At 53.3% G+C, this 15,631-nt stretch overlaps 7 protein-coding genes across 7 annotated transcripts; 3 read left to right on the plus strand and 4 right to left on the minus strand.

Annotated features, from left to right (window-relative positions):
• Window positions 1–399: 399 nt before the first annotated feature.
• Window positions 400–2,122, minus strand: M409DRAFT_68570 (uncharacterized protein; the record flags this gene model as incomplete). The annotated part of the gene is made up of 3 exons (XM_033817897.1): window positions 400–890; window positions 936–1,930; window positions 1,983–2,122. The coding sequence occupies 3 exons, from the start codon at window positions 2,120–2,122 to the stop codon at window positions 400–402; spliced, it is 1,626 nt and encodes a 541-aa protein (XP_033664168.1).
• Window positions 2,123–4,082: 1,960 nt separating this feature from the next.
• On the plus strand, window positions 4,083–5,353 carry M409DRAFT_68571 (uncharacterized protein; the record flags this gene model as incomplete). The annotated part of the gene is made up of 3 exons (XM_033817898.1): window positions 4,083–4,274; window positions 4,327–4,494; window positions 4,550–5,353. 3 exons carry the CDS (start codon window positions 4,083–4,085, stop codon window positions 5,351–5,353), a joined length of 1,164 nt encoding a protein of 387 aa, XP_033664169.1.
• Window positions 5,354–5,960: 607 nt separating this feature from the next.
• M409DRAFT_26323 (uncharacterized protein) lies at window positions 5,961–7,238 on the minus strand (the record flags this gene model as incomplete). Its single annotated transcript, XM_033808059.1, has 1 exon — window positions 5,961–7,238. The coding sequence occupies one exon, from the start codon at window positions 7,236–7,238 to the stop codon at window positions 5,961–5,963; it is 1,278 nt and encodes a 425-aa protein (XP_033664170.1).
• A 280-nt stretch (window positions 7,239–7,518) lies between these two features.
• Window positions 7,519–9,835, minus strand: M409DRAFT_68572 (uncharacterized protein; the record flags this gene model as incomplete). The annotated part of the gene is made up of 2 exons (XM_033817899.1): window positions 7,519–9,201; window positions 9,251–9,835. 2 exons carry the CDS (start codon window positions 9,833–9,835, stop codon window positions 7,519–7,521), a joined length of 2,268 nt encoding a protein of 755 aa, XP_033664171.1.
• An 892-nt stretch (window positions 9,836–10,727) lies between these two features.
• On the plus strand, window positions 10,728–11,911 carry M409DRAFT_26325 (uncharacterized protein; the record flags this gene model as incomplete). Its single annotated transcript, XM_033808060.1, has 5 exons — window positions 10,728–10,898; window positions 10,951–11,050; window positions 11,103–11,271; window positions 11,323–11,621; window positions 11,673–11,911. The coding sequence occupies 5 exons, from the start codon at window positions 10,728–10,730 to the stop codon at window positions 11,909–11,911; spliced, it is 978 nt and encodes a 325-aa protein (XP_033664172.1).
• Window positions 11,912–11,967: 56 nt separating this feature from the next.
• M409DRAFT_26326 (uncharacterized protein) lies at window positions 11,968–12,764 on the minus strand (the record flags this gene model as incomplete). The annotated part of the gene is made up of 2 exons (XM_033808061.1): window positions 11,968–12,446; window positions 12,497–12,764. 2 exons carry the CDS (start codon window positions 12,762–12,764, stop codon window positions 11,968–11,970), a joined length of 747 nt encoding a protein of 248 aa, XP_033664173.1.
• Window positions 12,765–13,873: 1,109 nt separating this feature from the next.
• Window positions 13,874–15,259, plus strand: M409DRAFT_57575 (uncharacterized protein; the record flags this gene model as incomplete). The annotated part of the gene is made up of 2 exons (XM_033813670.1): window positions 13,874–13,946; window positions 14,007–15,259. 2 exons carry the CDS (start codon window positions 13,874–13,876, stop codon window positions 15,257–15,259), a joined length of 1,326 nt encoding a protein of 441 aa, XP_033664174.1.
• Between the last annotated feature and the right edge of the window lie 372 nt (window positions 15,260–15,631).

The raw sequence follows: 15,631 nt of genomic DNA on the forward strand, positions 1-15,631 counted from the left end.
TCTGAGCCATCGATGATGAGACATTGAGCGCGAGATGGCATGCCTCGTGTGAGAAGGTCTCTGTCGAGTGAAAGACTACTTTCAGGTATCTTGTTTGCTCTCAAACTGAAGAGGCGAAACGCCAAGAAATTTCCCAAAATGGAAGGAGCGGGTTTCACAGAGAAAGTCGAGGTTGAACTCTGGATTCCGCGATACTCCTGTGGCAATCTACGCTACGCCATGACTTGTGGCCGTCGCGTCTAATGATTCTTTCTATCGCGGGAAGTACGTCGGAGACTTGAGTCATGTCAGTCTATCAAGCCTGAGCATTCAAGCCTACCTACTGATCAACTGCAGGGTATCGTCAACCGCCCATACAAGTATCCGACCGCATCGGCCATCATCTACATACTTCGTCTTTCAAAGCTTCGAAGCTTCCTCTTGCTCTTTCTTCGCGTTCTCCTTCAGCTCCCCAGCATCCGGATTGCCCTCCTCACTCTCCTCCTCAGCAAGCCAGCCCTTGCACATGGTCACTGCACGCTCCCACTTCTTGAACATCTTCTTGCTGGCGGCTTCCTCCATCTTTGGCTCAAACACCGTCTGTCCGGCTGTGTTGACTTCTTTCAGCTCATCAAAGTTCTTCCACACTTCTGCTGCGAAGCCGGCTGCAATAGCCGCTCCCAAGGCCGTCGTCTCGCGCATCTTCGGCCGTACGATGGGGATGCCGACGAGGTCAGCTTGCGTCTGCATACAGAGCGTCGAGTTGCTCATTCCGCCGTCGACTTTGAGTTCGTTAAGCTTGTGTCCGCTGTCCTTCTCCATCGCATCGAGAATAGCTTTAGTCTGGAAACAGACGGCTTCCAATGTTGCGCGGGCGATGTGGCCTCGTTCGGTGTGGTGTGTTATTCCAACTACAAGATCAGTATTGTAACAATCGAAGATATTCTAGAACTTACACATCGTTCCGTGGGCATCATCAATCCAGTAAGGTGCAAAGAGTCCACTGAACGCCGTCACGAACACCAACCCACCGTTGTCCTTCACGGTCTCGGCGAGTTCGGTGATCTTGTGTGATGCATGGCTGAAGCCCAGGTTGTGCATCAAGAACTTCACACCCGATCCAGCAACGGCAATACTGCCTTCGAGGGCGTACACAGGCTTACCATCGAAGTCGTACGCCACCGTTGCCAGCAAGCCGTGTGTGGAGATGACCGGTTTCTCGCCAACATTGTAGAGCAAAAAGCAGCCAGTGCCGTATGTGTTCTTCGCCGAGCCTGGATCAAACCCTTTCTGACCTACCAATGCAGCTGATTGATCTCCCAAGCAGCCAGTGATTGGGAAGTCTTTCAGTGGTCCGGAGCTCAGTTGTCCAAATGACTTCTTGTCGGCTGATCGTACAATCTCCGGTAGGTGGATCTTCCGAATGTCGAATTCGTATGAGAAGAAGTCCAGCATTTTGTCGCTGTACTTGAGCGTGTGGATATCCATGAACATTGTTCTGCTCGCATTCGTCGGGTCGGAAACGAAGACATCCTTTGAAGGACCGCCGTTGAGCTTGTATATCAGCCAGGCATCGATGGTTCCAAAGGCCAAATTGCCTGCCTCGTACGCCTTTCGCACCTTCTCTGAGTTCCTCAGCAACCATAGCAGCTTGGTGACTGATGGGTAGGTGGAGATGGGCAACCCGCAGATATCCGTAAGCTTGTCACTGTCCGGCCTAGCTTTCAGCTCTCTCGCCAAAGCAGCTGTCCGGGTATCCGTCCACACAATGGCATTGTGCAGTGGCTCGCCACTCTTGACATCCCAAACCACCGTCGTCTCTCGCTGGTTCGTAATACCCACAGCCTTAATGCTCTCTTTCGAGAAGCCCTTCTCCTCAAAGATCTTGACCGCGCCCTCTATGCAGTTCTCGACCGATTTGACAATCTCGTCCGGGTCGTGCTCGTGCCAGCTGCTAGATTGTCAGATGGATCAGCTGCTCTCTCGTACGGACCTATACTGACCCTGGGTTGGGGTATATCTGAGTGAATTCTTCCTGATGAACCGCGACGGGCTCGCCGGCTTTGTCGAAGATGAGGAATCTCGAGCTCGTAGTTCCCTGGTCAATGCTGCCCACAAACACCTGGTCTGAAGTGGCAGCCATGTTTGCAGAATTGGAAGGTCTCGCTGCTGAATATGATATACTTCGACTGAGGAGAGGAGCACGCTGAACAGCAAGAAAAGAAGTTGGGTGCCAAACCGTCCGCGTGCCCAATGCGGACCCGCTTTGTTTATGAGAGAGGCATGTCTGCGAAGGCCGAGCTGCAGCAGTAGAGAGCTGTCTTGCTCTCGGTGCATGTGATAGCCCGTGGCAGCTCTCTGAACGGAAGAATTGGATGCAGCTCGTTACGTCGCACCATGTGATCATGCGATGCATCGGACCATGCACTGCGTAAGGCAAAGACTGGGTTGGCGCGGTCAGCCTGCCTCGCCCTCCCCTCAATCCTTCTCCCCTCCTCCTCACGTGCTTTGAGGTGCTTGGAATGTCAGCACACGTGGACGTCTGGGATGCACAATGCAACCACAGAACAATTAAGCCGGATGGCTTAGACGTGGTGCTGGGTCAATGGACGCCGTACGCTCGGAGCTGGATGTGAGTGAGTGCGCGAGTGAATGTTGTGGTCGCGTGCGTTGGGTCTCCTCCGTGCGCGATTTGAAGAGTTCGGCGGTCGCGCTCGGCAACGGCATCCGACGTGGAGCGGGTCCACTTTTCCCCGTGGGCAGGTGGAGTTCCCCCAGGAATGCAACATGCACTGCAAACAGTCCTCCATCACATCGACAGACTGTTCCAGACTGTCACCATCCTTGCGATCAAACACGACCACCCATTCTCACCTATTTGCGTATCTTCTCTAACATGCAGGTACTAGGTTTCAGCGCGCAGAAAGTACTCACCTTCGTACTTTGCTTCGGACTCGACGTCTGCAGCTCAACGCTTTGAGTTTTAACGGAGCCGTCGCTTGCCGCTGGACATCAGCTCTTCCTACCAAGATGACGAAGACTGCCTCAGACGCTACTGTGCCGCCAGCAACTTGCCACCCAGAAGGACGGTAGCGTCTCTGCGGGGAACCTGGGGATCGCGCCATGGGGTTGTCGCGGCACTTGGGGCGTTCACTCATCAGCAGTATTTCCAAGCGATGCGGCTATAGCACAGTCAGACGCTTCGTCTGGGGGCACGAGGCCGCTGGACCAGTGAAAGCCAACTCGTCACCACCTTGGCTTTGCTAGCCGACTTTCGGGGGTGAGGATCTTGAAGAGCTGCTGTGGTTGTCACTACCGTCGACACCCTTTGCGACGTCTTGGAGTAGTTCACACAGCGGTTCGCTCGTTCCGCTCTCCCGGTTCGCGAATCCATCGGCATCCTGGTGTATAGATCGTGTGTACTCCTACACCCTGGCCTGAGGTTGAATTCGTCGAGGGTTGGACAATCGTGAATCGGCGTCGAAGAACAAAGCCGTGCCGAGTACCACTCAAAGGAAGTCCGGCCTACGTTAGCAATGCAGCCGCAATACGACTGCATGCGGCGATTCATCCTTTCTTCTGCCAATCTTCCGGCATCGCCGTCTGGCCAATCCAATTCAGGCCTGGTCTCGCACCCAGCTGCACCCCATCATGGAAGCTGATGCTGAGGGCATGCAAACGGAAGGCCAATGTGTAGCTCCTTCGACTGGAAGCGAAGGTCGTCCGGTCTTGGTGGCGTGAGAGGAGAATTCCTTCGATCCCGCATCTGTAGCTAGGGTGGTAGGCTTATGTCCTTCTTACGGTACCCTGCTGTGATTGACTGTATGGCTGCACTCACCGCGGCTACCGAGACCTCTGACGGAACCTGTCCGAACGGCAGAGCAATAAGACCGCCTGCATAGCCTGGTCAGCAGAGTTTCATCAAGCACAACCTTGAGATACACGGATTCGATCGTACCAGCAATCTAATCGACTCCTCTCGTCCCACCTCGACAGCCCAATACACAACAGCTTCACAGGTCGTGAGGTGCTGCAAGTGCAACTTGACCGTCTTTGTGTTCTTCCTCAGGTCCCGAAAGGGTGTGCTGCGACTTGTATAAGATATGGAACCGAGGGACTACTCCGACGTGTTGGCCGACAAACGTTTGGACTTCCAACCACCAGTGGACACCATGAGGATCACACATCGAGAGCATCGGCGGAACGACTCTGACAACTCCACCGTCCTTACTGAGCCGGCGTATGCAGAGGCCGGTGTCCCAATCAACCGCAGTGCGACTGCAGAGGCGAAGAAGGTATGCCGTCCACATAGCTTCATGAGACTCCGGCCCTCTGACAGATGTGTAGGAATCCAATGGCAGTCTTGCATGGTCCAAGATCCGGAGGTACTGCAGAGAGCCGCTGTCCGAGTTCATGGGCGTCTTCATCCTGATTATGTTTGGCGATGGATCCGTAGCGCAGGTCGTCCTCAGTAATGGCGAGAAGGGTGACTATCAGTCAATATCCTGGGGCTGGGTAAGTCATTCATCCAAGCAAGAGTTCCTTCTCCACGTTGCTGATCATCATCCAGGGCATTGGTGTCATGCTAGGCGTCTATGCCTCCGGAATTTCAGGAGCCCACATCAACCCAGCCGTAACCTTCGCCAACTGCGTCTTCCGCAAGTTCCCTTGGAATAAGTTCCCCATATATGCAATCGCCCAAACCCTCGGCGCCATGGTCGCCTCCGTCATCGTGTATATGAACTACAAATCCGCCATCGACGTCTTCGAAGGCGGCGCCGGCATCCGCACGGTACCAGGCTACTCCCCCAACGCCACTGCTGGCATCTTCTGCACATACCCAGCCGAGTTCATGACGCGAACGGGCATGTTCTTCTCCGAGTTCATTGCCAGCACCCTGCTCATGTTCCTCATCTACGCCATCAAAGACGACCACAACCTCGGCGCCAAACACCTCGTTCCACTAGCCTTATTCTTTATTATCTTCGGCATAGGTGCCTGTTTTGGGTGGGAGACAGGTTACGCAATCAACCTCGCCCGAGACTTCGGCCCCCGCCTCATGTCCTACGCCCTAGGCTACGGCCCCGACGTCTGGCGAGCCGGCGGCTACTACTTCTGGATCCCCATGGTCGCGCCCTTCTGCGGCTGCACCTTCGGCGGCTTCCTCTACGACGTACTCCTCTTCACGGGCGAATCCCCCATCAACACGCCGTACTGGGGCCTCTACCGCTTCGTCCCGGGCATGCGGCACAAATACGACGACGTCGAGTTCCATCCGGAATATCTCAAGGAGGATTTTGGCGGCGAGAAGGCTATGCCGACCGTGGCGCCGGTGTCTGTGGGTTCCGGATCGAGTCCTTCGTCGGAGAGATGATGAAGTGAGGTTGGAGTTGGGTTGTTGGGACCATGTGGGTTTGTTGCTGTGAGTTTGTGGGTCGTGCTAGTCGGACCGATGTTCTGGCGGATTTTTTGACCCACATTCCACATGGGCTGTGGGGAGAACGAAAGTGCTCGCAATCATCGAATGAAATGGGAAATGCAATGAATTTGAGTCTTATACCATTTCTGCCGCCAGTCCTATTGACCGAGTGAGGGTATATATATGCCCAGGCTGACCACAGGATCGACTTTTCGCCGGAAATGGCAATTTCGCAGCGACGGGCCCGAAGCAGTGTGAACTCAATCCCACGAGGCTTGAAGGGCGTAGTGGTTATAGTACATGGACGAATGCTTCATGCCACCGGGAGGATCATCTTATAGTGGCTTGACCAGAGCACTTCCCAAAGAAGATGGCGAAGGAAAGAAGTATGGCCGTATGGACGGAGATCTTTTCGTAGTAGGAATCGAACCACGAGAAGGGAGCTCAAAGAGTACGTGTTTCTGGTTGCGAGTATATATACAATCTATCTAACTGAGCAGAGTGTCAACGAACCGATCCTTTCGGCAATGGTTATGGGTATCTTATCATCCTCCTTATCCCATCAATTCCCCTTTTCCTTCTCCCTCTCTAACGCCTCCTCCAAACCCTCATACTTCGGCAAGTCCCACCCATACTGCGTCTCCCACATGAAATACTTCGCAATCATATCCAACCTCAACGTCGCAAAAAGTTGCACAATCACATGAAACACCGCGATTCCCCACGCACTCGACGGGAACAACCATCCGGGCCCCTCACTCTCAAGCCCAGCATGGAGTTTCGTCATGAAAGGTCGAAACCGGGCATCGTAGGCCGCGAGGGCCGCTTGAATGCCATCGACATCGCCGTCTTTGCAGTGCACGCCGATCTCGCCCGCGAGGATGTACGCGCCGACCATGGCGGTCGTGGTTCCCATGCCGGAGCCTCCTGGGCCGTAGGCGGCGTCGCCGACGAGGGCTACGTGGCCGCGCCACCAGGAGTCCATCTTCACGATGCCTAGACGTTCGCAGTAGAAGTCTTCGGACGTCATCATCTTTTCGAGGAGCTCGTTGGTTCTCCAGCCGGCGCCTTGGTAGATTTCTTGGAAGGCTTTCTTTTCTTCTTCGATGTCGCCGCGCTTGACGCGGGCGATTCTTTCGTCGGGGCGGGAGAGGAGGAGGTACAGTTGGAGTTCTTGGGGGTTGTGGCGGCGGATGAGGAGAGATCGCTTGTCGGTACCGATGTACATCTGTCCTACGTAGCGCTCGCCTTTCTCCACCGGTTGCTTGTAGGTGAGGTATGCGTTCGTTTCGTTCTTGAAGTGGAAGGCTTTCTTGCCGGCTTCATCGCCCATCATCATTCTTCGCAGGGAGGACCACACTCCATCGGCTCCCACAACGAGATCATACCGCTCCTTCTGCCCGTTCTTGAACTCGACCTCCACACCCTTCTCTACTTCGCAGTAACTCTGGATTGAACTCCCGAACACATACTTTGCCTTTCCATGCGTAGCATCATAGATGAGTCGGCAAAGATCACCTCTCATGATTTCATACTCGCTCGTGATTCCCTGGTTTCCATCACCGCTCGTGGCCGCACCAAAGTATCCTCTGTTCCGTCCCTGAGCGTCGATGAACTGCATGCCTTCTTCAGGCGCTTTTCGTTCGCGGAAACCTGGTTCCAGACCCATGCGGCGAAGGACCTCGACGCCATGGCTTCGTAGATCGATTTGGAGTCCAGTTGTGCGGAGAGAGGAGTAGTGTTCGACGACGGTGATGGAATGGCCTAGTTTTGAGAGCCAGAAAGCGAGCGCGGTACCTGCGACCCCGCCGCCGGAGATGAGAATCTTGAGTGGTGGCATGTCTTGGTGGTCGTAGTGGTGAATGTCGTAAGGGTTGGCGAAGGTGGCAAGCTCGGTGGGCCTCCACACTTGAAGACCGTACTCAAGAGATGAAGAATGTTGGCGGATTGATGATGAAAGGTATCTGCAGCCACATTTTTGCAGACCAAAGGCTCCAATTTATGTTCCTTGCTTGAGGCACAGTCGAGTGTGCGAGAGCGCCTACGCCCGCTTAGGAGCGAGGCCGCAGCTTACGACCGAGCAGCTTCGGCCGTTAGTCTTCTCCAACGGGCTTTCGTATTCACCGAAGCAAACCATTCGAGTGTGCTCCACTCTTTGATCCCCAGAAGCCGCCCATATCAGGCATCAGAATGTCCATGTTCCAATCCAGGTCCCAGTCTGTGAGTCCAAAGTCGACGCTAGAGACTGATGATGAAGTAGGCGTTGGGATTGTTTCGACGACACTTTCAAGCAGGCCAAGGCAATGCTCCATGCTGTCAATCGCTGCTTGCGCGACACGCTTCCTCACTGAAGCGTCTGATCCAGCATCAACAATGGCTAAGACCGAAGCGAGTAGAGTGTGAAGCTTGACGTTCGTTTCGTGTTTCTTGATCTGCTCTTCGGACAATGCCATCATATCTTTGACAGCTTTCTTCAAGACTTCAGTAAAGGGGGATGGACGATGTAGAGTGCCATCAAGGCGATCGGAATCGGCTTGAACGACCAATTCAAGATTGATGGCAGTGATGGCACAACGAAGTCCCTCTCTGAGAAGGTTGCCGCCGAGAGTCATCAATCTGGTGTATGGTTCACAAGGCTCTGGTGACACAATAGCCATGGCCGCGTCGACGCTGACTCGGCGCGAGTAGTGAAAGAGTGGATTTGTTCTTGCTTTGCTGGCGAATGGACCGTGCAGTGGTATGAGAAATCGACAAACACAATAGTCGACCAAGTTGCGATGAAACGCTGTGAGGCCAGACCGCGAGTTGTCCTGTATGAACTTGCTGAACGTCCGATGTGCGTTCGTCAACTCTTTGCTGAGGGCCAGAGCGTCTGCATAGAGAAACTTGGAGTGCGGTCCGTTCAACAACTGAAGGATTTGGAGTCTGATAGGCCTAGTGTCAAGAAGAAGCAGCTGCAGAGAAGTCTCCGTGTACTCGGCACGAGGGTGTGGTCTGATTTCTTTGGTCTCCTCATCAATCTCGTGGTCGTTGATGTGGGAAGGCGGCTCAGTGTCGAAGTCGTCCAAGCGTACACGAACCGTCATAGCAGTATCCATCGATGTCTGCATCTCCATCTCGACTATGGTCGCCCACAACCGTCTGCGGAGCTCTGCCTCGAGCAGTGATGTTGCGGCGATATATTTCGGGTCGCGATGTAGGCCAAGCTGTATAGCAGCGTTAACCATATTGCCGACAGATATCCACACGAGATCTGCGCTTGGTGAGTAGATCTGTCGCGCAAGGAACGTAAGACAGTGGATCTGGATGCCGGTGATGTCAAGACGAGCTTTTTCGGACGGCGCCAGTAGCCAATCCTGAGCGGCACATATCCATCGGAATGCTGTATTGTAGAACTGCGGATCTTTGTCGATATCCTCGTGAATGCTTGCACCAATTGCGACCACTAGAAGAACCTTCAAACGCAAGTTGGCCGGTGCGGCGTCTGGCGATGCCCAGAACTTCTCGTACTCATGGCGGAAGCTAGATCGGTGGAGAATGCGGTATGTGGATTCAAATGATTGAAAATATAGCTCGACCATGGCATCCGCCACGTCACGAGCTGGCGGAGTGAGGTCTCCCGCTGTGATTTGCAAGGATGCTCTGCTAGGTCGTGAAGACTTGATCTTCACAGCTACATTTTTGGCTCGTTGCAGTAGCTCTGATATTCGGGGGATCAAAGGAGCTGTTTCCGCATCTTGAAACCAATTTGCAAAGACATCAGCGCCACCGGCTGCAGCGTAGCATGAGTAAATAGTGGAGAACTATGGGAGAGTCAGTAAGAGCCAGTGGACGATTAACATCGATCCTTACCTCGGGTGCTGTACCAAGCCACTCGCTCCATCGAGGAGGGCGATGTTTGTTCAGGGGTACGTCAGAGTCTTTCAGGCCAACTTGTTGCTTGAGGATGTGCCATCCAGACTCTTCTAATCCCGGTTGCAGGGGACGATCCGCAGGGCGTTCCTTGAGGATCTGATATCGAAGGTCAAGGCCGCTTCCAGTAGCACCAAGCGATGATGTGCCTACATTTTTGCTTGAGGTGCTGGGATCGGAAGACTCCTTCGCTGCAGCCTCAAGCTGCGAGATAATTGGATAACTGCTTTGCCTCGCATAGCCTTCGGCGGCTCGAGAATCATGTTCTACAGAGGCCGGATACTGGACATCCGAGCCGCTGATACCACTCGTTGGCTCGCCTGATGGTAGTCGAGTCACGACGGGCGAGTTGACGAAAGGCTGGTACAAGCACTGCACCAAAGCAGTGGAACAGTTTTTGCAAGGCTGCGTCCTGTCACAGCGGATCTTCCGCTGGCGGCACTGGACGCACGATAAGGCTGGCCGTCTCCGCTTGCGGGGTGGAGGCCGTTCATTCTGTTGTTGCTGTTGATATCGCTGTTCCATCCCGATGCTGTCGGTGTTGAGGCGGTCCTTGTCGCTGAATTCACGGGGCTAAGGAGGAGTGGGCCGGGCACTCGGATCACCGAAACCGCGCATTGGCGCTTAACTCTTTCCGGAATGTCTGAAACGCGGTCAAAATGGCCTTCCTTAGTCGAAGTTGTGAAAGTCTCCACACGAATTGTGCTTCCCCCGTCTCTCACTTCACTCCCTCGAATTCGTGCACTTGTTGCTGAAGACATGGCCCGACACAGCGATATATGATCCATATACACGGCTCACGCCTTTTGTTAACATCATGCCGTGTCTGGGCCTCATCCATACGTGGTATATGTTATGCAGACAACACAACATGTTCGGCAGGCCAGATTCATCACATCTCGACCACCGATCTCCAAGGACTCATATCACGCCCACTCTGCACACACACGCGCACAAGGACACTTTATTCGCAAACTCGATCGTCGGATCGGCACCACTGCGCTTAAGAAAGAACATACTCGCATTCGGTACCCCGTGGGCTGAGGTGTCGACAGTGCGAGCCTTGCATGTTGCTTGAACCTTGCCGTCTTGCTTGCCGAGCACCAATGATCCCCGTCGTCGTGGCCGTGCTCCCTCCTACAGACTTTGCTCAACCTTGAGAGATTCCTCTGGACAGGACAGACCAAACCAGTGGGGTGACATTTTCAATGGTATTTCATCGGTGCGGCAAATGCCAGGAAACGCTACCCTTTCTACCTACCGAACTTACACCTTCTACAAGTTGGCACCAAAAGGTCAATCACAGAAGCAACAATCGCCTCGATCATGCAACGTATAAGGCAATTCCAGCGTGCGACATCACTTTGACGTGCATTGCGTTGAACTCTAAGCGGAACATAGTTGGTCACCATCCATAATGGCGATCATACCTGACGATAGCCCTGTCCGACTGCACTTCCTCCTGCCTGGGGACATTGTGTCCATACTCATCTCGCTAATTGCTCTTCCTGCAATTGCAATATTCATCGTAGCAAGATGGCCGAAGGAGGGAACGAGATGGACTGTTGCGACTTTCTTGTGCTTACTGGTATGTGGCAACACTGTCAGGCTCGTTGCATTTGCTGACTACGGAGGGATAGTGCTACGCGACGGATATGATCTTCATCACCACAGTCACAATGCTGGTACACACACGAGCAACATTGACACCCGAACTTTGCGACTCTATGATGATCATCTGTAAGTCCTGGCCCTATCTATCGACGGCACAACCGTTCTAATCATAGCTTAGGTGTGATTCTTCACAATATCGCTAAAGCTACAGAGCTTGCTTTCCTTATCGAAAGAGCATACATCATCACCTGGCCCGTCAAGTCAAGACACGAAACTCCAGAATACATTCTGAGCACCGTCGGCATCTTTGTTCCCTATGTCACGGTCACGGCCGTCGCTATTGCGTAGTAAGTCTTGCCCGAAAATTTTCATACTCCCTTAACTTACACTCCTTTCAGCCGCATAGCCTACGTTCTCGACACCGAAGTCTGCATCATTGGCATGCGGAGACTCACATTGATGCCTATGCTTGCCGTCGAGACCGCAGCACAACTCTACCTCACCCTGCGATTCCTACAGCCACTACTCCGGGTCCACCAGGACGGCAGCGGCTTGCTATCGCCTCTTCGGAAAGTCGTGATTCGAACTTCCATCGGATGCGCGATAACCATGCTCTTGGACGTAGCAGTCAAAGTCTCCTTAACGCTATTCAATGGCGAGCCAAGTTGGCTATGCTATCTCACTTGTAAAGCCGAAGGTCAGCAATGCCAGTTTCTGAGCCAACAGCAAGACTGACATTTTCATCTAGCCTTCCTCGCTGCCAGCATTCTGTTTTGGATTACCAAACCCGCCTTGCCAAACGAAGGAATGACGAATGGCGAACAAGAGCTCGGCGTGGGCTTTGAGGGAAGCGTGTCAGACTCTGTGATCACCTCATCAGAGCTCGCGGAGACATGTCGACAAAACTTCGTCAAGAGAGTGTTGTCGTTCCCGAATGCGTACGAGACGAAGATACCGAGGACACACAGCGTAGCTCCAAAATCGTAGCGATGGACATCAAGAGCAAGCATCGAGACGAATCAGATTGCGTCGTACATACGAAATTAGTAAGTAATGGAAATCTCATCGTTCAGGAAGGCCGATGGTTCTTGCTGTCGCACCAAGTTCTCGAAGATCCACAGGCCAACATCATCTCGACTAATGCTATACCCCAGGACTGGCTGCTGCATTGTACCTTTCTGGATCACTTCCAGGCCTTTGCTTGTACCGTCGGTGAGAGGACTTGCTCTGACAATGACGAACCCCCCAGCCGGTCTCGTTTTCGTCAGACTCGCCTCCATGCGGCGCTTGTCGTCGTAAATGTCGGTCAACAGCCATCGATAAAGTGGAGTCAACATTAGAGGATAGTCACGAGGGCCATCGTTGCGAACACCATTTCCGGATATGACTACCAGCAATGGATGCTTCGTCAGTGTCGAGTGTGCCATGACCGACAGGATACAGTCAATCGCATCGCCCCAGATGTTTGGATCCGTCATGGTCAGAGGGCGCATCAAGGAGAATTGTGGCGTCGGGACTCCACCTATTGCTGTCAGCACTTCATCTACGACTTCAAGGGAGAACGGAACGCACCAATGCCACTGATGACTATATCAACACCTCTGCCATTGTTTTCCAGGACTTTGCCAACGGCTTTCACATCTCTGACGTCGCCCTCCACGATTTCAAGCCGCTGCTCAATAGCCTCCCTCGATGTCTTCCGTCCCTCGAGCTGGCCCTTCAACTTCTCCGGCGAACGAGCTAAGACGATGGCGTTCATTCCTTGTTCGATGGTTTTGTAGAGGCAGGAGTTTGCGCAACCTCCTGTTGCTCCAAAGAAAGCGATGGTTCGAATTGACATAATTCGACTCACAATGAAGGGCGTCTCGAGAGGCTTACCATCAATGCCATCGGCTCGAGGCTTGATATATCACAGAACCATGGGCGGAAGCTGGACCAACCTATCGACCGACTCTCCTCATTGCCTGGTCTCGTCAACAATCAATCATCCCGACCACATACAGCACCTCAATGCAACACGTCAATCTTTTCCAGAAAACACAAAACTTTCGTAGCCCGCGCGCTCCAGCACCTCGAAGTCCCTCCGAATGCCGTCTCGAAACTGTGCCTCATGCACGAAGTCCCTGAGTTCCTGGCCAATCGACTCGTGTCCTCCAATCGATAACATCTCGGTGGCCACGTTGCGGCGGACTGTACTCCGCGAAGGATCGATGCAGTTATCATTGGGCGGCAACCCTCAGATAAGGCTATGCAACAAGCATTTTGATCACTTGGCGAGGCGTTCCAGGAGCCATGCTCCTTCTGGTATACAATCTGCAATGAGGATACGTCTGATTGTGCGTTCTTTCCTCATGATCGGGACAAGAATGGGTCAAACTGACTCTGTGTTCAGCTGGGGACCTGGGAGCACGCACCACATTCGTTACTGTTCACCGAGTGAGCATCGTCAGACGCGGCGACGTGGACAAGTCTCTGCTGGAGCGAAGGGAGTGTTGTCCAGCGTAGGCAGGTTTAAGTGGGTCTGCTGATGTAACGAAGTGGTCCGAGCTTTGGTTCTAATCCTGTCAACAGCATCAACGTTCTCCTGCTCACATCACTCTTTACCAGCAAAGTCATCGCTGGGTACAGCCCTAGCACTTCGCGGAGTCTCCATGGTTTCTTTCGTCACAGCCAATGGGGCGCCATTGACATCGTGGCGAGTTGGAATCAATGCAGGCTGAGTGACCCAGAGATCGTCATTCAGGCTGTTCACTAACCACAGAGCCACTGATCTTTATCGAAATCGGGCAATGCTCAGGCCTCCCACAGTCCTTCTCAGCTCCAAATATAGAGAGGGCCAATGGACTTCGAGCGTAGGCCAATAAGTACACATGTGGCTTTCTTTTTGTTGTACTCTCGAAAACTCGATACGTTGTCTTCACTGTTTACACAGCGCAGAGGACTTGGAGAATGTCTCAAGCACCATACGGCTACGCACCGCCAGCGTGGCATCAACCTCCACCGGCTACGGGAGCGCCTTGGGGTACGACGTTCGAGAGGAATGTTTGGACATTGTAAAGAGACAAGCTGACATTGAGTGTAGACTACAACAGTCAAGGATACGGCTATCCGCAGCAAGCAGACAATCATGCTCACCCTCCGCCATTAGTCCCACACATGCCCAGCTATGATGCTAGGCCCTCAAACGCCGACTACTATCATCAACAACAGCAGCCACTACCACCGCCACCAACCCAGCCTCATCTCCAGACACCTCTACATCCAGCAGTCGCGCCGGTTCCTGCATCGTCTGCATTCATCGAGGAGAATGATCTTGTCCAACGGATGCGATCAGTCGGGATCTCTGAGAGGCAAATCAGCGCCGTGATCAGGAAGCCTTCGCCTCAGCCGCAGGATGCTAGATACTCCGCGTATGCCCCACCTGCATCGCAGTATCCAACGCCGCCGCCTGCATCTTTCAATGGTCCTCCAGATGCGGACAGAGGTGTGATGGGTGCACTTGCTGGTGGCGCCGCAGGGGCTTACGGTGGGCATCAGCTAGGCCACGGCGTCATTGGTGCTATTGGTGGAGCCTATGCTGGCCACAAGCTTGAGGATGCATACCAGAAACACCATCACTCAGCGTCTCAGACACATACGAACCAACCGCAGCAAGCTGCTCCGCCGCAAGTAGACCCTCGATGGCCACTCCAATTACCGAAGGGCTCCACCATCGTCTTCGAGTACTACCCAACAGGTGTAGAAAAGGACAAGAAGATGGGAAAGATCTACTCCTACGCTCTTATTCAGCCAAAGACCTCGACATCAAAACCATACTATACAGCCACATTCGTCGATGACAAACGATTCACCAAGAACCCCGGGCTCAGAATCTACCGAGGAGCGCAATGGGTAGCAAGCTGCTCCTACCACAGCAGCAGCAACATGAAGTCCAAGCATCCATGGACCACGTGGGAGAAGTGGGATCCCCAAGAAGAGACCTGGCTCTCAGACACAGGCATTCTAACTGGCCAACAATTCCAATGGGTATACGACTGGGAGGACAAGCCCGCGAAAGAAAAGAACGCGGCGTGCATCCTGCGATGTGCCTACAACGACGACGAGGCGAAGGAGATGGTGAGGGTGGTGATGTACCAGTCTGAGCAAGGCAGGATCGACATTCCGAGCGATGTGGTGTCGAGTCAGGATCAGTTGGATGAGTTGGTGGGAAATGCGTTCATGCAGATGCAGCAGAAGAGGAATGGGTGGGAGAGTTCGAGCTCGGGGTCTTCCTTTCGTGCTGAGCTGGGTAATGCGTTTGTGCAGGGTCTTGCTTCTGGTGGTGGGGGAAGTTGATCGAGTGAGAAAGCATCTGGTGTAGCGTGACCTTTTCGCTGAAATATTGGAAGTGTTGCAAGCGAATGCATAGGAGCATACAAGGGGCGAGAGAATGACGGGTTGCATTGGGCCATCTAGATTCGATATACTACTACAGCATAGACTGTACCCTTGTTTTGATCATGTTCAGTTCCTCTCACCGTTGTAGTACCGCCATATTTCGCTGCCATCACACTTGATATTTTATCTCGTGGCCGACATCGGAGGCTTCAGCCAGTGCTTGAGTCAGGGTTTGAGTCAAGATCGCTGGGGCCAATATGCAGCGATACATTTCTGCTTAGCTGCAGCTCCAAAATACACCTCCGACTTTTGTTCTACTACAAGCCATTG

Source organism: Zasmidium cellare (genome assembly GCF_010093935.1).
Source record: "Zasmidium cellare ATCC 36951 unplaced genomic scaffold M409scaffold_31, whole genome shotgun sequence".
Taxonomy (NCBI): domain Eukaryota; kingdom Fungi; phylum Ascomycota; class Dothideomycetes; order Mycosphaerellales; family Mycosphaerellaceae; genus Zasmidium; species Zasmidium cellare.